Here is a 23,088-nt window from a genome sequence, read left to right as displayed (position 1 = left end):
CAATAGTAAACCAGCCATTAACATTATCGCTCTATTAAAAAAAGACATCAGAACGGATGCGTGAAGAGGCGGCCTGCAAAACACCCGATCCCAGCTTCCGAGGTTGAAAAAGTAATTTCGAAATATCCGCAGATGCAACCTTCCTCGTATAGAGACGAAGTAGACAAAAAAACCCAATCATCGCCCCAGAATATTCGCTTTTCAGTTAATTACAAAAAAACCCCGCGGTGCCATTTATTTCCAATTTTTCACCCAAAAAATCACAAAACCAAAAGCTCCAAAAAACAGAATCAATCATCAGATCCACCGTCCACGGTCCTGATTCAATCTCCTGGAGATCTCCGATCGCTTTCGCCCCAAAACAAAAGCTTTCAGATTCTCTGCATGCATCGCAATCCGTTCGATTTTTGTATGATTGGAAATCCGATTTGATGGGTTTCTTGTCGGATCGGACGGTCAACGATTCTTCAACCTTTTCTTTCTCTTTTGCCTCCGAGTCTCCTTCTTCTTTCCCGATTTGAACCGCCAAATCGCGTCTCGGATTCGTTTGTCTCTGCGGATTAAGGATTTCGGGTTTTTTTTTTTTTTTTTCGGATTAAAATTCAGGAAGGATGAGCGTGACGAAGTCTCAGGTTTGGCAGCCTTGCAAGAAGAAGAGGTAGTTTTAGAGAGAGAAAGGAAGAGGTATTGCGGACTGGAATTTTGAGAGAAATTTGGAAGATTTTAGAGAGAGAAGCGAGGGGAGAGAGAGGGGTTGGAGGAGATGGCGTCGAGGTCGAACACCGGAAGCAGGACGCGGGTCGGGCGGTACGAGCTGGGTCGGACTCTCGGGGAGGGGAATTTCGCCAAGGTCAAGTTCGCGCGCAACGTTGAGACAGATGAGAACTTTGCGATCAAAATTCTCGACAAGGAGAAGGTCCTCAAGCACAAGATGATCGGCCAGGTTTGATTTTCTTTTTTTTTTTCAAATTTTGTTAATTTGATCAGTTTTATTTAATTTAGCGTTTCGTTGCATGTTAGTTGGATTATTTTCTGGGAATATTCGATGACCCGCTGTTTGGTTGGTGAGAAAGTGATGAAAGAATCACGGAAAATGAAAAATATTTTATTGTTTACATAAAATTAGAGGGAAAATAGTCAACTTTGAAAAGATTGGGGTTTGTCGTTTGATGACCTGAACATTTTACTGTTTGATTGCTACTGCTTTGTTGACTTTTTGAATTTGGAGAAATTTATTGACTTTCTTGACTCCGAAGAAATTTAGAGGGGTTCTTGTTTTGTTTTCCGATATCATCAGTTACGCAAGCAAAACGAGATTAGGGAGATTATGATTTTTCGTAAACATATTTGAGTTTAAGTTCGACGATTTGCATAGGATATCATCAGAATTGAACTAAACTTGACGAACATCAGAATTGAATTGACATAATTTGCTATTGGCATACCCTGTTAGTAGATGTTATGTACCATCTCCAATGATTGAAGGTTGAGTTGAGATTAACTTCAACCACGAAAAAACAAACCGATCACATGGTCTGATTTGATGGATTTGCTCGGCACCCTCACCTTGCCTTGCTGATTTCTTCAGCTGCAGCATCTAGATTCTATACGCACAAATTTAATTGAAATTAGAAATTGAACAATTTACACAATCATTTTTCTTTGACGGTACAATCCTAATTCTGATTTCTGATGAATTGCAGTCATATTCTCTCCTTTTGCAGATCAAACGAGAAATATCAACAATGAAACTAATTAGACATCCGAATGTCATCCGCATGTATGAGGTAGTCAAATCTGATCTTATATTGTTTTTGGATTCCTAATGGTTTATATGTATTGGCTAAGATGAATTACATCTTTGGCATAGACTTATACATGCGTTTAATCATTATCAGAACAAACATTTACGATGATGTGATGGTCATTGCAGTTGGATTTCTTTCTATTTCTTGTTTTCTTTTTGGTTCGTGGCACGAGTCATGACAATAGTACAATGTCCACTGTCAATATTGTTGGTGCTTGGTGTGGGCGGAATTTTAAAACTGTGATTTATTTAGTATTTACAAATGACTTTTGGATGTATTTATGATGTAGGTGATGGCTAGCAAGACGAAAATATACATTGTTTTGGAATATGTCACTGGTGGAGAACTATTTGACAAAATTGTAAGATAGTGCTTATTCAATCCAATTGCTGGACTTTCTATTTACTTCTGATGATATATATAATTAGAATCCTTGCGCTATTTGTATTGTCAGGCAAGTAAAGGAAGATTGAAAGAAGATGAAGCAAGAAAGTATTTTCAGCAGCTTATAAATGCTGTTGATTACTGTCACAGCAGAGGTGTTTTTCATAGAGACCTAAAGGTGTGAATTATCGTTGCCCCCTTTCATAGAGACCTAATATCTACATATGTATATATGATATTTTTTTTTGTCGTAATAAGTTCAGATCTATTGTTTGCAGGAAGTTTGGATCTATAGTTGCCCCGTGTGATGTATATATATTATAGTGTACCACTAAATTGATTTTGTGGTTGTCAACTGCAGCCAGAGAATTTGCTGCTGGATGTTAGCGGGACTCTTAAAGTTTCAGATTTTGGACTGAGTGCACTACCTCAGCAAGTTCGAGTGAGTGCTATGCTTTCATGTATCCGTTCAAATTTGATAGTCAGGATTGGATGGCTTCTTTTAGCAATACCTATCTCATACTTTTAGTCATAAACATACCATGGTGAATAATTAGGCAGCCAGTTTCACACGTTCATTTGTTACAGATTGTGTGAGTGATTATCTTATTCCTTTCATTCAGGAAGATGGATTGCTTCATACGACATGTGGGACACCAAATTACGTTGCCCCTGAGGTATATTAGCTTTTGCTCAGACTATCTAGTTTCCCATTTTGTTACCCTGTTCCACTTAATGACATTTTCTTTTCTCTAGGTGATCAACAACAAAGGGTATGATGGTGCGAAAGCGGATTTATGGTCTTGTGGTGTGATTCTTTTTGTCTTAATGGCTGGCTATTTGCCTTTTGAAGATTCCAACCTTATGGCATTATACAAAAAGGTGATTCTCTCTCTGTTTCTCATCACTTGTAGACCAACACATGGCGATGGAGGAAAAACAGACAGCACAGCCATAAATTTGGTCAATATATGGCTCTGTTATCTTTGTCTTACATGATTACATCTTTCGTTTTTATGTGATCACCAGATATTCAAGGCTGACTTCACATGCCCTCCATGGTTCTCCTCAAGTGCAAAGAAGCTAATCAAGAGAATCTTGGATCCTAACCCCTTGACAGTATGTCCCTGTCTCCTGTCCTTTTTAACTTTATGCAATAGATTTGTCTGTTTTTCGGGCATTTCAGTTTCTTGATGTTATTATTTATATCTTGCATTTACTGTACAAGCTAATTTCATGTAACAGAGAATTACAATTGCTGAGGTCATTGAGAATGAGTGGTTTAAGAAAGGATATAAGCCACCTAGTTTTGAACAAGTTGATGTCAGTCTTGACGATGTGGATTCTATATTCAATGAATCAGCGGTAAGAGCAAGACATTATGTATTATGATTTATTTTGGTTCATGATGCCAGGGCTTGACTTTCTACTCGATTCTTCCCAAGCACAGGATTCTCAGAACCTTGTAGTGGAGAGGCGAGAAGAGCGGAATATGGCGCCTGTCACAATGAATGCCTTTGAGCTTATCTCTACATCCCAGGGCCTGAATCTCAATAGTCTTTTTGAGAAACAAATGGTATGGTTAAATTTGAAAAACAAACGTAAAATTGTAATTTGTCGCACATTGTTGGTTTTCTGTTTGCTTAATTGGCAAGTTTTAACCTTTCCTCTCTAGTTCTGTTTATTTAGTTTATTCATAAACATAAAATGTAAGGAAACAGCTGACATTTCTTTTATAAACCAGGATCTTGTTAAACGAGAAACAAGGTTCACATCCAAACGTCCAGCTAATGAGATAATTTCTAAAATTGAGGAAGCTGCAGGGCCTTTGGGTTTTGGTGTAAAGAAAAATAACTTCAAGGTACAATGGCTATTCTCTTTTGCATTTTGATTTTCTTTCTCTCTTTTACTGGGGAAAGTGGGATTGTAACTGGTAAAATTCTTTAAAGAGAGGAAAATTGCATCGTTATGTGACACATCCTTTTTATATATCAGTTGAAGCTGCAAGGTGAAAAAACGGGACGTAAAGGCCATTTATCTGTTGCAACAGAGGTTTGCCTCGTTCATTTTCATTTTTTGTTCATGCCTTTCACTTTTTTTTTAAATTTCTTTTTTGTGTTCTGTTGACAAATGTGTTACAAAATGACTTTCTTTTCCAGATTTTTGAGGTGGCCCCCTCGCTTTACATGGTTGAGGTTCGCAAGTCAGGGGGAGACACTCTGGAATTTCACAATGTATGTTATTGCAACGTCGATGCACTTATTGATCTATTAAGTATTGTATATTCATCTAATTAAGAGCAATTACCGAGAACTACACCTCGGAAGAGTGTCCCTAAGGGATCAGATGTGTTATTAATCCCCTACGGCATTAGAGTTAGTGCACGTCTAGCTGCAGCTTGGGCAATCACACAACATTTGAAATTGCACCTATCTTGCACCATTATTTGTTCTGTGTTGTGAACTTTTTGTCTTTTGCGCATATTTAGTCGATTGTCTTGTATTTACAGTTCTACAAGAACCTGTCGACGGGGCTGAAGGATATAGTGTGGAAATCAGCAGATGAATCGAGGAAGGAAGCACATGATGGTAAGTATCACCTCCTAATGTGTCTAAATTCTAGGATCCATCACAGAGCAAAACCCTCATACACTTCTTTCTCCCACAGCCGTAGCCGCAGCCGCAGGTGCAGCCGTAGGTGCAGGTGCAGGTGCTGGGCCATCTAGGTGATTGACTTCCTCGGCCGAACATGTTGATGGGGTTTCTTTGTTGAATGCTGTTTCTTTTTTTTTTCGAGTTTTTCGGTGAACATCATCGGACGTCCGTTGTCTATCGAGTACAAACAGTATTATGGGAGTATATACAGTATTATGTATAACTAGTACTTTGGTTTATCTCCTTCGAGTGACCCTGTCATTCAGAAGTCAAATGAATGCAGTATACTTGTTGGGGGTTGTATCTTTTGAGAGAGAAGAAGATTGAACGTCAAGTTAGACTCTCTTCGCAATTGAAAAACATTTTAAAGTTAATATGAAAACATATGCAAATTGTATTTACTTTTTGGAAAGTGTATCCTCCTTGGAGGGTGCAGGCAAAAGGTAAATTCCGGGTGTTTTACCTCAAGAACTTGAAGAAGTGGGTCGTAAATTGCTTGTTTGGAAATAATTCTAAGGGTAAATTACATTTTACCCTCTCAAGTTTGGGGTCGATTTCAATTCCTTACAACATCTTTAAAATATTTCAATTTCATACATTTACTTATCATTTTATTTCAATTTCATACATCCGTTAGAAAATCTGTTAAATCGATCCCAAACCTGAGGGGGTAAAATGTAATTTATCCTACTTTTAAATGATTAGAACCACTTTTAGAGAAAATGTTTTGTGGACCAAAAAGCACTTAAAGTGTTTTTTGTGCTTCTTGCAAAAAGCACTTAAAGTGCTTTTTCAGGATTTACTTGCACTTTTACAAAAAATTGGTTTCAAAATATTCTCACCAAACCGTTTTCAACTATTGAAAATACTTCTAAATGAGGGAATTGAATCCACTCCAGACCTTAGTGTTCAGAGCCTAATGATCAATTCATTTGGATCGTTGATTGATGTGTAAAAGAAATCAGAGTTGTTGATTAGTGTGCGGTGGGCCAGCGAAATGAGTTAATGGAGACCGTTGTATTCAATTTGTGCGAAGCGGATCCAATTCCCTAAATGAGTTCTCAAGCTACTCTGTATGAGGATTAAAATCTATTTCATTTATAAGTAAAGAGAAATTTCACACTGAAATAAGAATTTATATAGCATAGATACACTGTCATGTGGCATTGCATGCTAACGAAACAATAGTAGCGCATAAACACGTACACACATTTTTATGTCATTAACACGAAATACTACGTAACAATGTAATTAGATCATGTAAGTCATTCTCTAATATAAATCACTAGCTTAAAGTAAATCGTATTATAAAAGATTAGTAAGATAAAATTTAGGAAACTTTAACGAAAAATCATATTTTTACACTAAAAAATCAATCTTGATACTATTCTTTTTACCATTTATTTTGTCCTTATCTCGAAAACTCAAAGTTTTCAAACCTTTTTGTTATTTTTCTTAAAATTTAAGGCTGGTCTAGCCAATAAAAAAAAACTAGGCTGGTCTAGTCACGTTGTCCAGTCAAATTGGGGCCGGATCCGGCGCTGAGGGAGGCGGTGGATGGGTCCACCCAACCGCAAAGCCGTGACTCAATGCTACCTATCTTCAAACTTACTTTATTATTTAAATTTTGTCACTTTTTCGTACAACGTGTATTTTATTAGGAGATAGGACTTTTGCCGGGTTTTCTCTGTTTGAAGATCCTTCAATCATATCTATTCATCGTGAATTATATGGTTAATTTTTATCAAGTACTATTTATATATAATTTTAAATAAAAAAATTTACAATGATTTTTTATCGCATGATATACAATGAACAGATGTGATTGGAGGATTCCTAGGATCCTCACAAAGAGGATCGGGCAAGGATCCTCACAAAGAGGATCCGGCGAGGATCCTCACAAAGAGGATCCGGCGAGGATCCTCTTGGATTTCCTAGGATAGATGATTCTTGCCGGGTCTTCTTTGTGAGGATTCGGGAATTCTCTAATTACATATGTTCATCTTGCACTGTGCGGTCATTTTTCGTCAGGTACTGTTTATATTCAATTTTAAATAAAAAATTTACAATAATTGCTGAACCCGATATACAATGAACGAATATGATTTAAGAATTTTTGAAATCCTCACAAAGAGAATCCGACAAAAATCTTCACTCTTTTACTAGCACTCATAATTATATTAAAATTCTCATTCCCCTTCATAACTTAAATTTTAGTTTATTAATTAAACAATAATTAATTTTAATAAAATATGCGCGACATGAATAAAACTGAAAAAAATTAAAATAAAAAGATAAGTGAAAAAATGTTGCTACAACTCCATTTCCTCCCGGCCTAATTAGAATAATAGTCCTCGTAGATATAGGATAGTCATAGTGAAAAGAAGAAAGAAAAAAAAAATTAGATTTAAGCTCATGCAATGCAGTTTGTTAGAATTTAGGGTAAAAATTGAAAACTTTGTCAACTTTTAATTGTAAGCACTTGAGGTTAAAAGAATAAAATTAACCTCACAGGTAAGCATCACGTATTAACAATTAACAGAGTTTTATTTTAGTTTGATATATATGGTTTAAATCCTAACGGGTTTTACCACGAAAACTTGAATCCTAACTCTTTTTAGCACGAAAGCTATCTTTGGACTACCTTGTAGACTAATAAGCTTTTCCTCCAAAGCGGAAAAGGAAGTGAGAGTACCGTTTACGCGCCACACCACACGCATTCGGTACTTGGTATAAAAAAAGCTGCCAGTGCGCACACTCTCTCGCATTCTCTGCTTTCGAAAAATCAACAGAAGCAATGAGAGAGGAGGTCATCAGCTCCGGAGGGAACATTGATCCTGCTCCTGCTGCCAGGTACCCTATCCTCTCTCTCTCTCTAAATCTCCGTCTTCGTCAAGCTTCTCGGTCTTCGTTTTCCTCCAATATCTCTGCTGATCTAATTAGGGTTTTGCATTTGCTTGCTGTTTGGTTCGAGCTGCGAGTGTAGTGTTCCATTTTGTATCAATTTGTGCAGTTAGTGTTAGGGTTTTGGTCATTTCTGTGACGAATTGGTCGATTAGTGCCTCTGTATGGTTGCTCGGATAGTGGAGATTTCAGCTTCATTTCCTAGTGTTGCGTGATTTTCAGCTTAATTTAATTAAACGTGCTGTTCATTTTTTTGGTGAAAGAATTGATCTTTGGTCGATTAGAATTTGTTATGTGTATTATTGTTCAATTGTGGTTAAATATGTTTGCTTCGCGTATGTTAGTTCGGCGGGGGCATCGTCGCCGACTGTTCCGGCAAATGTGGGCAGTGTAGACGGGTCTATTCATGGACAAGGCTCCAAAGGAGCATCTATATCTTGTGTTGGTTCGCAACCACCGGTGACTTCTTTGAGCACCAGTGCTGGCGGTGGTGGGGGTGGGGATAGTTCTGTTTTTGGATCATCAAGGCTGTCGTGTAGACCTTGGGAAAGAGGCGACTTACTGCGCCGCTTGGCTACTTTTAAACCTTCAAATTGGTTTTCAAAGCCCAAGGTTTGAACTTTAGCTGCTATTTCCATACACTCAAGTCTTTCAAATCTGAAGTCTTTCTGTACTTAATTGAGTTGTTAATACTTCCATTTTATTTTAAGCCATTTAGAACATACATACACACACATATATATAGATACATGCATCTATAGTTATGCTGTATGTACATTTAATATATTATTAATATTATGTTACATCAGTGAAATACCTTTTTGTTGACTCATCATTTAGTAAATTTCTGCTAAATTTTTTGGTACTTTTTGATTCTCATATTAAATGTTATATGCAATATATCCTTTGAAGTGAAAATATGATATTCTTGGACAACTCTTAAACGTTCAACTGTAAGCAGTCGAACATACGTTTCCCTCCAGAAATCTTTCATTTCCTTCCTGCAACAGGCTCAAGACAATTTCGAAGCATCTAACTTTTGCTTATGTCATTTCTTTCAGGTCATCAGTTCATTGGCATGTGCTCGGAGAGGTTGGGTGAATGTTGATGTGGATAAAATTGCATGTGAATCATGCGGTGCATCCCTTGGTTGTGCTTTGTTGCCATCTTGGACTCCTGACGAAGGTTGGCTATAGCTGTCTTAGGGGATTTCTAGTAATTTAAATTTAAAACAATGTCTTTTAAAATACATTATAATTTATATAAACCTACTTAGCCTCCATTTGTGCATAATAGACTTTTTATTTCTGATTTTACACATAAAACGCTGTGGTGTTGCTTTTGGCATGTCCATTATACTAAAAAAATGTATGAAAAATTGCTACAGTCAGCTTAGGATGACTTCTTATGTTATTAAGGCATTATATTATTTTGGTTGAAAGTTGTTTTTCGGTCTTCTACATCCATATTTATTTCACTTGCAAAATTAACATCTAAATGAGTAGCTGTAGTCCAAACTCTGGGTGCAGTTAAATTCCTTGCTTATAGTTAGGCTTCGTTGTGACCTTGTCTAAGCATCTGAAGGATGCACCCTTTGGTTTGATCCAACTGGATTTGTTTTCTGTTTTGGGATAAGTGTTTGTTTGGTTTAGTGTGGTCCTGCCACTGCTTTTAGTTGGATTTTCCTGCTGGACTTCTTGAACATCTTGCTCTATACTTCAATTTTCAGCTGTTAATAATTTATTGTTTCTTATAAAAGAAAGTATAATGATGCTAACTTTCAGTTTTAGAATATGCTATTTCTTCTTTTTTTTATTTGATCAGAAATTGTGTTAAGAATTCAATGATATCTGCATAAGCTTGTCTATTCCTACTTCTTAAAATTTTCTTGTTCTGTCCTCTTCATTTCAATGCAAAGTTCAAAATGCGGGGGATGCCTTTGTCAAGCAGCTGGATTCCGGTCACAAAGTTGCTTGTCCTTGGAGAGGAAACAGCTGCCCAGAAAGCCTGGTGCAATTCCCTCCTACCCCTCAGTCCGCTTTAATTGGGGGATATAAGGATAGATGTGATGGACTTTTGCAATTCCACTCTCTACCTAAGGTAGCTGCATCTGCAATTGAGCAAATGTTGGTTTCTTGGGGTCTGCAGGTTGATCGCTTTCTTATGGCAGGGGAAGTAGATTTTAAACCAGAAAGTATACCAGAACAGGAAAGCTCCCGGGATGGATCAATCTGTTTATATTCTCGTGTAAGAGTTATTTATAAACTTGTCTCTCTTTGTGATTTGTTGTATTGGTCAAATTAAACTGAAGTATATGTTCTTCTAATCCAGTTCCTTTCTATTATCAGGCACAGAAGCTTATAAGTCTTTGTGGATGGGAACCAAGATGGCTTTTAAATGCACAAGACTGTGAAGAACATTCTGCCCAATCAGCTAGAAATGGATATTCTCTTGGGCCAACGTATGCCCAGGTCCATCTTTCACAAGAACCTGGACCAAGCAAGAAAGCAGTTTCTGCTTCTGCTAGGAAAGATGCTGGAAAGAGTAAAATGTTGGTTAAGGAATCTAGACGTGATCCCAGATCACCCTTACTAGATTGCAGCTTATGTGGGGCTACAGTTAGAATATTGGATTTCTTAACCATTCCTCGACCTGTGCGATTTACTCCCAACAACATTGATATTCCTGACACAAGCAAAAAATTGGGATTGATACGTGGCGCAAGTGCGGCCAGTGGAATTAGTGGTTGGGTTGCTACTGATGATGCAGAGAAAGAACAGACTGAAGACCGTGACGAAGTAGCAACAACAACTGAGGGGAGCTTGTTTCCAAAAACAGATGTTGATTTGAATCTTACAATGGGAGGAGGTTTTACTTTTAATCGGTTTGGCAGACCAGAAATGTCAGAAAACATTCAGGACGCAGATATGGGAAGGGATCTGATGATTGGGCAACCTGCAGGCAGTGAGGTTGGTGATCGTGCAGCTTCATATGAATCAAGGGGTCCCAGTTCTCGTAAGCGGAGTTTGGAAAAAGGAGGCAGTTCTGTTGATAGGCCACATTTAAGGACACAGCACGCTGATAGTGTTGAAGGAACTGTCATTGATCGTGATGGTGATGAAGTTACAGATGGTGGACAATACTCAGCTGGGCCTTCAAAACGTGCTCGTGATTCAGATATGTTCGATACGTACTGTTCATCTGGTGCTGGTCCCAGTCAGTCAATGGGTCTTGATGTTTATGCTGATGCTAATAGAGTTGCTTCGTTTCCACAAGGTAGCGACCAATTTGGAATCCATTCAAATATGGATTCAGCACGTGCATCTTCAGTCATTGCAATGGATACAATCGGTCACGGTACAGATGACGACTCTATGGAAAGTGTTGAAAATTATCCCGGAGATGTTGATGATGTTCATTTCCCCACTTCTAGTACATATGGAAATCTGGACATGAATGATACATCAGAATTGAATTATAGTAATCAAGCTCAGCAGAGTGTTGGTTTCCAACCCGCGGTTGATGTAGTTATTGGGGAAATAGGTGTTAGTAGTACAAATGATGGGGAGGAAATTTTTAACACAGAAACTGTGACTGCTCAGGCCAGGGATGGTATTAGTTTCGGGATTAGTGTAGGAAGTGTTGGAATGTGTGCTAGTCATGAAGCTGAGATTCATGGGGCTGATGTATCTGTCCATAGAGCAGATAGTGTAGTTGGTGATGTGGAACCTAGAACAGAAGATGCTGAAAATCAGGGCCAGACAGGCGAATCTGCTCCAGATCCTGGACTAATGGATGAAATTGTCCCTGATGAAAGAAATAGGGAAGATCCCCATGGTGATAGTCAGGAGATGATATCTCAGTCTATAGGGAGGGCTGATAGTGGCTCAAAGATTGATGGTTCTACTAAGGCTGAATCTGTGGAAAGTGGTGAAAAGATCAGTCAAAGCTTCAAGTTCGAGAACAGTGCCCACCCTTCTCTTTCATGCAATGCTAATGTCTTCTCCAATTATCGGACAACCAAGGAGGTTAAAAGTGCTGGTAAATCTTCATTTACGAACAACTGTGTGTACCAAGAATCAGAGTATGCAGTTGCCAACGGGCTAGGTAAAATTTCTATTAGGGCAATTATGCATATTTGTCCATCTTTTCTCATTGTTCTTCTAACAAAACATTTGACAAATATGAAGACATGACTTCTATTCGTTCTTGTTTTTATTTTTGAGGATTAGTATGATTTAAGACTTTAAAATTGTAATGTGATATTGTGAATGACTCCATCCTACAAAAAAAAAAAAAAAAAAAAAAACACACTTTTACTGTGTATTTTGCATTTATTTAGTTATACCTATAAAGGAGAATGATGTTCTGCTCAGATGTATTCATTTACTAGTATTTTGATAACTCTATTTGGTTATCCAGGACCTCCAAAAGGTGAAAGCAATTATGAAGAACCTATGGAATTTGATCCAATTGGCCATCACAACCAATTCTGCCCCTGGGTCAATGGGAATGTTGCTGCTGCTGGTGGTAGTAGCTGTGGCCCTGGTACCTGTGCTGATGCTGTTGCACTTTGTGGTTGGCAGCTAACCTTAGATGCCCTTGATGCTCTGCGTTCACTGGGGCAGGATGCAATTCAAACATTACAGTCCGAGTCAGCAGCATCTTTATACAAGGTTTGTTTCTTTACATTTACACTTTGGTGTTGTAGATCCTACATTTGTACATGGTGTTGTACGTACTCTGATGCTAATCAAGTACACCATATGAGTAGATGCATGCATAAAAAATGGGGTGGTGCTCCACACACCTCAACTTCCGGCCGTCGGATCGAATGAATTGAAGAAGATCAAAGGACATAAATTAACAGGGGGTGTGTGGATGCAGCACCCATAAAAATAACCAATCATTTGAACAATATCTTCTCGTTGTGTTATACACATTGATTGCATTTGTACTTGCAGGATGATCACCAAACCCCTAGCCAGAAACTCCTTCAAAACCACTCTATAAGTCGAAGCCAGGGGCAATATTGAGAGGAGTAATGGAGCTATTTCCAATTAAAGGTAAACACTTCACTAGAACAAAGCTCTTTTGGTAGCCTTGAAAGGATTCATAGTCATATTTCATTAGCAAACATGTGGTTTTATCTCTGTAAATCTGCATCAAGAAGTTACGGTTTGCTGAAATGATTATAACTACCCATGAGGGGGTGAATATCGTGGGTAGGAAACTCAGTTTCTGTTGGTGCTGACTACTAAGTAGGATAATCATTACTGTTTCATTACAGTTCTGTAAAATTGGCGCTAACTGCACAGCTAAACTGATCTGCATCTTCTATATATTCCAAAGCCAACAATCTTTTCTTTGGCGCTTTTTATTTTAATATATTTGTTTATGCGTTCTTCGCAGGATCAGAAACCTCATTCAGTGTCGAAAGAAAATTGAGAGCAAAGTTTCACTAGTTGCAACTGGAGCCGCTCCCCCTATTCCCCCTCTTTACGGTGGTGTAATTTATATAATAGCTGCAATTTTAGATGCGTTTTTGTTCTGGTAAGAATTTTAGATGCATTCGCATTCGGAGGAGTTAACTTCATTGTCTTTACCTTATTTAAAGGTTTTTGTTTATGACTAATCGAACGGACGTGTTTGAACAATCATAATTTCCTGAATTTTGCTGTAATGTTGTTATAACGTCTTAGACTGCACGTTATGGTGAACTGTGATGGTGTCAAGTGAGATTTCTTATGGGCAGTGATGGGAACCCTTCCTCTGCTCGATCGATGAATAAATTTTATTCCGCGTTTGTCCCAATTCGATGTTTTGAAGCATTTTGTTGTTTTGCAAATGTTGTACACAAACACCACTAATGATTAGGGGAGGCTAGATTTGGGAAATAAATATCCGCACACTCTTGTTTATTTCCGATTCGTGTTTAATCCAACAAAGCCAGAAGTAAACATGGATGTGCAGGGAGAAAAAATGGTCTGCGGGAATCGCTTCCCTTTAGATTTTCATCCACTCGTTTCACTCTGTTTTCCATTGGTATGCAGCAGAAATTGGTCTGGTCTGGTTTTAATCCCCAAAAAATCTTTGAAATCCAACCTCAACCAATTAGATTCAACCAAACTGACTCCCTGTCCACCCATACCATTAAAAACTTCCCAGCCGATGATATTCCAACGGATAAAAAAAAAAAAAAAAAAAAAAAAACTAACATACTCTCTCTCCCTCCCTCTCCAAAAAAGCCATGCCATTTTCAGCAGCAGCAGCTCTGCAATCATCTCTCTGCTGCTCTTCTAAATCTACTTCTATTCCCTTCAATTCCCAGGCATCATCATCATCTAATCTAGACACCCAATTGGCTGCAAAACCAAAATGCCTGCTCCACAAGTATCCTCTCTACACACCCACCCACACTAAACTTTCCCTCCAATTCAAAGAGAAAATCCTCTGCCTTGAAATCATGGGAGTTGTTATAGGCAAAGCCCTCTCCCAAAACCCTAATCTCCACTCCGCGACTCTCGACTCCATCCGCTCCGTCATCTCCTTCCTCCACTCCAAAGTCATCCACCAAAAGGACCTGGCCAAGATCTTTGGGATGTGCCCCAACATCCTCACCTCCAGCATCAAGTCCGACCGACCTCAACCCGGTTTTCTCCTTCCTCTCTGAAGACCTAAAAGTCCCGGACTACAACTTCCGAATGGTCATCAACAAGTGCCCTAGATTGCTTGCCTCAAGTGTGAAAAACCAGCCCAAACCAGCCCTCTCTTACCTCCAAGGACTTGAATTCAAAGACCTGAATGCCCTAGCCTACCATGAATCTGTGCTGCTGGTTTCCAATGTGGAGAGGACATTGGTCCCCAAGCTGGAGTATTTGGAGCGCTTGGGATTCCCAAGAGAGGAGGCTGTGGGGATGGTGCTGAGGTGCCCTGGATTGCTGACCTTCAGCATTGAGAACAACTTAAAGCCGAAGTTCGAGTACTTTTCGGTGGAGATGGGGAAAGGGTTGGAGGAACTGAAGGGGTTTCCGCAGTACTTTGCGTTTAGTTTGGAGAAGAGGGTAAGGCCGAGGCACTTGGAGGTTGTGGAGAGGGGAGTGGAAGTGCCTTTGCCATTGATGCTTAAGAGCACCGATGAGGAGTTTAGGGAGTTGCTCAGGGAATTAGGGGGTGGATCAGATGAGCATTGAGCACTGCTCATTGTACAAGGTTATCCAAGATGTATACTTTCTTCTAAGCTCGTAAATCGTTTAGTTAAGAGCGTATTTATCATGCACCCGAGATAATGTGTTTGATTCTCCCTTCTCGACCACTAAATTTTAATATAATTTTATTTTTCTTCTTATACACTCTTTTAGTTTTTAGCCGTTTGATCAAATGAATTAAAATAGATTAATCATAAAAAATAAAAAAATGTGTGCGGGAGGTAAAAAATGGTGAACAACACTATCTTATTGGAGAACAATATGCGGGGTGTGGAAAAATTTATAAATTTTAAATTGCCAGTATTATGGTTTGCTGAAATTTCTGACCACTAAAATATGATTTTTCATAAAAATTGGATTTGACATTAATTTATTATGACTAGCTCATTGTATGATTTAATCGAAACTCCTTACTCTTTTAAATGTAAAAATATCATTTTCTATAAAAAAAATCAGTCTATTTAAAGTCCACAAATCGAGCAAGTAATGAATTGTTCTGATGATTAAGATCTTCCTATATGTAAACCCCTTTCATCTAATAAAAAAAAAAAAAAATCATTTGTACTACAACTACCCTTTATTTATTTATTTTTTTTTTTTTTTGGGGTTTAGGTGCACTCTTTTCCTTAAACCCTAATAGGTGCCATCCCTTCCAAGATAATTGCGACTTTTGCTGCATTATTGGCACTTAATTATGTATAAAAGTAAAACCTTGAGTAGCAAAAGTGCGCGTTTTGTTACATGCTCTGCGTGCGTTTGGCCGTCGTCAATTCGTCACATGGCTGTGGGGCTTACACATAACCCGCACACCTCGCTCCTCCCTTAGGCGTTCCTTCTTCTTCTTCCCCTTTGACCCTCCTCTCCCAAAAAAAACCCAAAAATCTCTCTGAAACTCTCTCTCTCTCTCTCTCTCAAAGTTCGTCCCTTTAAATCGCTTTCAGTTTTACTGCGACAGAGAAAAGAAAAGTATGTTATTTTCGCGGGGATTTTCTCGGATTCAAAGAAGCAGCTTCAATGGGTTGTGTCGGTGTTTTCTTTCCCATCGCCGGGACCCGCAGTTCGTTGCCGCCAGCGCTTACTCTCTGTCGCTGAGTGATTCGACCCAGAAGGTAATTTCGCTCCGTAAATCTCTGGGATTGAAAGCTTTGGGAATGTGTTTGTATTATGTTATGTTTCAGGGTTTTGATTGGTTGTGTGTTGGTAGATTATGGGTTGCAGAGAGTTCTTTTCGTGGGGCTTGCCGCCGGTTTTCCATGTTTCGAAGCACCAAATTCACCAGCAAAGCAGCTCCGTAGTTGAGGTGAGGTTTTTGGGTATTCATATTTATGGTTATTTTTTAATTTTCCCACACGCCCATTTGGAAGTTCAATGTCAAATGTATGAAAGCATGAAAATTTCGAATTTCCAAGGTGTTATTTTTTTAATTGAATCCTGGCTGATTATGCAAAAGTTTAAGTAGTTAGTTTATGTGAGATCAGCCTCTTGAGCGAAATGTACGAGATGTTTATTGTTTCTTGTGGCCAATTACAAAGTTGGAAGTAAGTTTAACTTGTCGTCGTTGTCAAGGCTCAAAACTCTCATGTACCATTCTCTTAGAAACTTTAGTTTTCGTTTGTCATAGATAATTTTGTTTGTCCACTCTACTAATGTGCTTACATACTGATTTTCAGGAACCACTTGACCCATTCTCACTTGTTTCTGATGAACTGTCAATTATTGCGAACAGGTTGCGGGCAATGGTAGTTGCTGAGGTATATCTATTTTCTGTCTCCTTGGATTTGATTGATTTTACTCTTAAGGACATACATGTTAGAGCGGAGGGTTGATCCTGATGGTTTCGTAAGATTCAAATGTTATATCATATGATCATGGATCAGATTTGTTCATTATTCCAGGTCCCTAAGCTTGCCTCCGCTGCCGAGTACTTCTTTAAAATGGGGGTAGAAGGAAAGAGGTTTCGTCCCACGGTAATATAAATAGTACTATTTCATTGTTTCACTTTCTCTGTTTCACAGAATATTGTTGGAATAGATAAGTGGCTGAAGATTATTATTCTGTGACTAACATGCAAACTCTTGATCCCAACCTTATGTTTTCAGGAATTATGATTGTTGTCAAGGTTAAAAGTTGCTCAATTTATTCTATACGCAGGTCTTATTACTGATGTCAACTGCTTTGAATATCACTGTACCTGAACCTCCTGCGCAGTTGCGAGAGGCTTTGTCAACAGAGCTACGCGCAAGACAACAATGTATAGCAGAAGTTACAGAGATGATTCATGTTAGTTATACCGTTGCTAGTGATTTTGTTGGTATCGTTTTTATTTTAATATATGCTACATAGTACATATTATTTTAATATTGTTTTCTAGTGTACTAATAACATTCATCGTCTGTGGGGAACCCTAGACCAATTCATTCGTGTCCTTCCAAAACTGTTTTTAATGGGTTGTTATAAATTCTTTCTGAGTTGCACTTGCTCGAATTAGAACTCTTTTTTCCCCAAAAATTTTTGGTAAGCATAAATGTATCATCTTACCTTTCCGCCCCAGCAAGTTATCTACAGTAATACTATTAACTTGGCATGTACTTGATAGGAATGGTATATGTGTTATAATGCTTAATGAGTAAGTTGTTGACATTGAGGATATGATATTGTTCTCAAGATTGAAGCCAAAAAAAGCTTGTAACGTAACTATTTTTATGTGTCAGGTGGCAAGTCTTCTACATGATGATGTATTGGATGATGCAGACACAAGGCGTGGTGTTGGTTCATTAAATTGTGTAATGGGAAATAAGGTGTGCTTTTGGTCCCTTTAAATTGGTCAAATTGCCTTTTCTTATAAGAACATAATTCATTTTGACTCATTTCTTCTTCTCTCCTTAAAAGTTACTTACATTTTAATCAAACGTATAGGGACAAATGTGTTTGCTGGAGTTTTGGAGAGTTTCTGTTATTATTTTACATACGTCTAAGAGTGTCCATATGCATCATATTTAGCATTCAAATAAGGCCCATATCACGTTCTAGTCGTTGGATGATATCCAACAATCAATATGATAAAGGCTCAGAACATGAAGGAATGGTATGTTTCCTATTAAATGCTATTTGGGACAACTGCTACTTATGTAATTTCCATTCCTATAAGAGCTTATTTTGATGTCTAAAAGTGGAAGGGGATACATGGCTGCTGCTGATCACCCCTCCCGCTGAATGATATTAATTATTGCTAAACTGTTGAACATTTTAATAGAATGTGAGATTGATTGCAGTACAATATCAATTTTTTCCCTTTTTCTTTCCATTATTAATAATGATTCTGCTTTGGGAAAATACAAAGTTATGAATGGGTATTGTATGATATGATAGTTACTCATCTTTCCCCTATTGAATGCAGTTAGCTGTTTTAGCAGGGGATTTTCTGCTTTCCCGAGCTTGTGTCGCACTTGCCTCTTTGAGAAACACAGAGGTACGGATGGATTATTATGTACTAATATACTGAGATAAGCAATAACACGTGGGACTATATTTCATGCTTTTTGGCTCATATTGTTTCTGATATTAGGGATATGAGAGACTTGGCTACAAAGGTCCACATATTCAATAAAAAAATGTTATTTAGATTTAACGCATAATCTTGATTCTTATTAGCCTATAACTAGAAAGTTTATTTGGTGGGGTCAGGCTGCAGGGAGGTGGGGTGGGGAGGGAGTGTTGTTAGTCCCTTAATGACTGAGATTTGGGACTCAATTTGGAATGGTATATTACCAAGGTCCATAGTATCTGCCAGGTCCACCTTGATGCCGTTGCTTATTATTTTTAGCACATTGCAATGTTCCATGTCATGTAAGCTACTACGAAAGATGATGGAGCAAGAATAAAGTATCTTTAAGGCCATACAAGTAATACAAAAGAGCAAAATCCCTGATATATTTTATTCAATCAAATGTGTCAGCTCCTTATCTTGTCAAGCAAACCAGTTAATTTAGTTTTGCCTCCCCCTTCCTTCTTATGAACTTTCACACTCGGCGATAAACTACTGAATCAATTTTTTCATCACCAAACACGACAACCTTCAACATTATCATCCACCAGTGAGGTATGAAGGTGATCTGCCTGAAATATCACTAAGTCTGGACATGGATCCCATACCTTTTCATAGTTATATTCCCAAGTATCACAGACACAAGGATGCGCTTTCACTTCAGTTGTTTTAACATGCTTTTGCATCATTTTTGTGCATTTGTAGGTTGTATCATTACTGTCAACGGTTGTTGAGCATCTTGTGACAGGTGAAACCATGCAAATGACGACCACATCTGATCAACGTTGTAGGTACACTGCTCTGCTGCTTCTGTCATATATTTACATTTTGTTTGCTTTTTTCTATTTGCTTGATACATGATGTGAGTAGATGTTTAGGCCATGTAGTGTTTGTAAGCCATTGACTCCTTAATATTTGTTCCTTTTCCCTTGAGGTAATAAACTACTATGTTATAAAAGTATATCTATAGGTGTGGCATTATTAGGTTGGGATTTGGCTTGTCTCGTCTTGTATGTAGTATGCTGCTCATCTTTATAGTTTTTTAATACATGAAAAAATTCTTGAATAATGCCACTTAGGGGTGAGAATTGGGGATTATATGGAGGAAAAAATTAAAGTTGGGGGATGTTACAACTTACAACGAAGCGTGTTGTAGAGAGAGTGGAAGTGAGAGAGACAAAATAGGCATGCATAACTCATACTTACAATACTCAATCTTCCATTTTCAAAAGCTTCAATTAGTTGAGTGTGTGCAAATCATTGTTGATGTTATGTATATAAACAGATTTTTTTTTTTTTTTTTTTCTATAGATGTCTTGATTCAGGTTTCTTTAAGATTTAAGTATTGCTATTTATGATCAAATTTGGTATTCGTTGCAGCATGGAATTTTATATACAGAAGACTTATTTCAAGACTGCATCACTGATTTCAAATAGTTGCAAGGCAATTGCCGTTCTTGCTGGGCATACAACTGAAGTTGCTACATTGGCTTATGAGTATGGAAAAAATCTGGTGAGTAAGCTCTTGGAATTCTTTTGTCTAATTTTCTTGACGAGCAAGCTTAATTCTAGGATTTTTTTATGATTTTAATAGTCATGTTCCAAACAGAAGCACATATCGAGAAAAATAATAATAATAATTATATGCCTCAAAAACAATGTATATTTTCCGATGGTTTTTGGACATGCATGTTCGATTGATGGGTCGATGTGCGTGCGTGTGAATCAAGCTGACTAATTTTTTTTGCTTCAGGGATTGGCATTTCAATTAATAGATGATGTTCTTGATTTTACGGGCACATCGGCTTCACTTGGAAAGGGCTCTTTATCTGACATCCGCCATGTAAGTGTTGATTGGTAATGGAATATTTCTAGAGTTTTTCTATTAAAACACCATCTCTCATCTGACTTCACCCCAATTTCTGTCTACACCCCCTTAAAATTTTATATTTTAACTTCTGCTAAGTTCACCATATTTATTCCAAAAACATCCTTAAACACTAACACCACCCCCACCAACATATAAATTACATGTTTGTATGTATTTTAGTTGTTATCAATCCCGATTCCAATTTAACATGAATTGCCCCATTTCTAAATCAAACCCAGTGGGGAAGTCCAGATCAATCCGTCGAAAGAGAAGCCATCTCAGTAAAACTATATATTGTAATTCCGTTAATTAGAATCATTAACCAATTTGTTTTGTAACTAATTGTCTAATCACTAAGTTCAGCAGCCACCCGGATTCCTATCAAGTATGAACCCAAGTAAGTTTTATAGGTTGATGTGTAGATAAGTATGAACTCAAGTGGTAGAGAAAGATGAGCGATAGAGGAAGATGCAGGTTTATTTTGTTTTTAAAAAAGATTAGGGTTTGTAGGGTCTATATAGATATATGTCCTCTTTTGTCGTTTCATACAATTAAAATTTTAAAACAAATTAGACTTAAGTGGTGGCGTGAACTTAGCTAGGATGTGGTGTTTAAATAGAAAAACCCTATTTCTTTGTTTAAACACATGAGGTTTGTCTCTCTCTCCTGCTCCTTACTGGGCTAGGTACATCTCATGGCTGAGTTTGGTAGCTTAAAGTGAGAGTATATCTGTGTCTGTCAGCCTGAAAATGTTTTGGTTTTTCTAATTTGCAATAACAGTATTCATCTTTCATTATTTCCTCTCTTTTCCATATTTGCATGTTCAACAAGCTTGCTTGCTTGCATTTTCTATGAAGAAAATGCATGGTGCACTGGACCTTAAGATACTATGTATTTCATGGCCAGTATTTTAGCGTGTTGAAACCTTCAGTTCATAGTAAATTGAGAGAAATCCTCAACTATTCTAAATCACGTCATGCTATGTTTTCAACTTTCATGATTGAGAGCCCCCTTACTTTTTTGGTTATTTGTCATAATTTTGTGCTACTATATAATTGTTTTGTAGGGCATCGTAACTGCTCCAATATTGTTTGCCATGGAAGAGTTTCCTCAGTTGCGTACAGTTGTTGAACAGGGCCTTGACAACAACCCTGCAAATATTGAACTCGTAAGTTTGCATAGTTTGCTTCACAAGTTTTATTACTGTAATGTTTATTTTAGTGTGATTGTGATGCGATTTCATGATGAATGCGATCTGGTTTTTCTTTTCGTTGAAAGTCTTTCCTGCAATTCCATTGTTAGTAGCTGATATTGAAAATTTGTACAGCCAATGTCCCAACTTTTCTTTTAAAATTCGACAGTTTTGACTCATTTCATTGGTCAAGAGTTTGGCATGTCAACTGTTTGGAATTACTTCTAAATCGGTCTTGGCAGACATCAAGCATGATGTAGTAATCCCTTTAAAAAGAAATATTAAGTTTGAGAAATCCGCCACCCAGTAGTGCCAAGACTGAGACTAGTCCTCAGGAAGTGCTGTTGGGGGCTAGTTTGGCGTTGTTTCAAAGAACCACCCGTCTAAACCTGTTTCTGTCGTCCAGTTTTAGATAATGTTTCCGTTTCCTATTTTTCGCCTCTCATTAAATGTCCAACTCTAACCAGTATTGTTCATGCAATCTTATTAATGAGAGGTGAAAAGCAGAAAACAGAAACAATTTTTGAATGAATATGAATAGTTGAATGCAGTCGACTTAGTTTTATTATGTTCAATTCTTGTTATTGGTTTTCATGGTATATTTCTACAGGCTCTTGACTATCTAGGTAGGAGCCGCGGAATACATAGGACAAGAGAGCTAGCCACAAAACATGCAAACCTTGCCGCTGCAGCAATAGAATCTCTGCCCGAGAGCGAAGACGAGAATGTCAGAAAATCAAGGAGGGCACTCCTAGATCTCACCCACATAGTCATTACAAGAACCAAGTGATGGAGAAGATCTGGCGCCATATTGACATAATAAGGTGTCGAAGTTCCAATTATTTGTCATTGCCCCTATATTGAACTTCATTGTCCCCATAAGAACGAGGGACGATTCGGTTTTCTTCATCATATTCTTTCAATCATTTCGTTTTCTTTTCCAAAATTTGTTACGTAGACTACATTTTGTTATGTAAAATTCACTTTACCCTTAATTGTGTAAATTAAACTCTCGAGTAACAAATGATGTAATTGGATCGTATTCGCTTGGCTTCAAGAGTGAAGCTAGTAGCGACTTTCCTCTCTGGTTTCCGATGTTTGGAGGATGCTCAGAGTATTTTGGAGTCTTATTTTGCCTTTCCTTGTTCTTAAAATGTTTAAATGTTATTCCTCGGCTTCTCCGAACGAAAATGGCATGCAGAACTACAGCGTCTAGAGCCTGGTGATCTCTCCAATTGTCATTGCTAGTGCTCATCTTGTTGATGCTGAGCAAGTGCAAATTTAGATGAAGGTTGTGAGAAAATGGGTTACATAAACGGGGCGAAACACCAAGTGGCCAACTACTACAATTCATGTGTAATCGTTAGTAACGGTGTACCCATGTCATATAATTCATTCCTCCATGCAGGAGGCCAAGGTTTTGTCTGGGGTTATATGCGTGGTCCGTCCGCTGGTCGTTTCTTAGAATTTCTCCTTGCGAGACCACCTTTCTAAATGATGATTGTACATGTCAAAGCGCACCCC

At 37.9% G+C, this 23,088-nt stretch overlaps 2 protein-coding genes and 1 pseudogene across 2 annotated transcripts; all 3 read left to right on the top strand.

The window, feature by feature from the left end:
* Nucleotides 1–259: 259 nt before the first annotated feature.
* LOC137728500 (uncharacterized) lies at nt 260–13,422 on the top strand. Its single transcript, XM_068467271.1, has 24 exons — nt 260–943; nt 1,725–1,787; nt 2,098–2,169; nt 2,263–2,370; nt 2,554–2,634; nt 2,816–2,869; nt 2,949–3,074; nt 3,222–3,311; nt 3,438–3,557; nt 3,643–3,768; nt 3,937–4,053; nt 4,188–4,244; nt 4,352–4,426; nt 4,702–4,780; nt 4,860–4,917; nt 5,283–5,289; nt 7,539–7,699; nt 8,095–8,362; nt 8,812–8,935; nt 9,669–9,997; nt 10,099–11,857; nt 12,173–12,426; nt 12,715–12,816; nt 13,163–13,422. The coding sequence occupies exons 1-23, from the start codon at nt 764–766 to the stop codon at nt 12,784–12,786; spliced, it is 4,380 nt and encodes a 1,459-aa protein (XP_068323372.1). The 5' UTR covers nt 260–763; the 3' UTR covers nt 12,787–12,816; nt 13,163–13,422.
* A 270-nt stretch (nt 13,423–13,692) lies between these two features.
* On the top strand, nt 13,693–15,009 carry LOC137729057 (transcription termination factor MTEF1, chloroplastic-like; annotated as a pseudogene).
* Nucleotides 15,010–15,721: 712 nt separating this feature from the next.
* On the top strand, nt 15,722–22,675 carry LOC137729895 (solanesyl diphosphate synthase 3, chloroplastic/mitochondrial-like). Its single transcript, XM_068468946.1, has 12 exons — nt 15,722–16,067; nt 16,163–16,258; nt 16,629–16,709; nt 16,854–16,925; nt 17,110–17,238; nt 17,670–17,756; nt 18,356–18,427; nt 19,208–19,293; nt 19,883–20,015; nt 20,256–20,345; nt 21,439–21,540; nt 22,175–22,675. The coding sequence occupies exons 1-12, from the start codon at nt 15,927–15,929 to the stop codon at nt 22,352–22,354; spliced, it is 1,269 nt and encodes a 422-aa protein (XP_068325047.1). The 5' UTR covers nt 15,722–15,926; the 3' UTR covers nt 22,355–22,675.
* Nucleotides 22,676–23,088: the final 413 nt, after the last annotated feature.

This window comes from Pyrus communis, chromosome 3, assembly GCF_963583255.1.
Source record: "Pyrus communis chromosome 3, drPyrComm1.1, whole genome shotgun sequence".
Taxonomy (NCBI): Eukaryota; Viridiplantae; Streptophyta; class Magnoliopsida; order Rosales; family Rosaceae; genus Pyrus; species Pyrus communis.
This window is presented reverse-complemented; position numbering and strand designations above follow the sequence as displayed.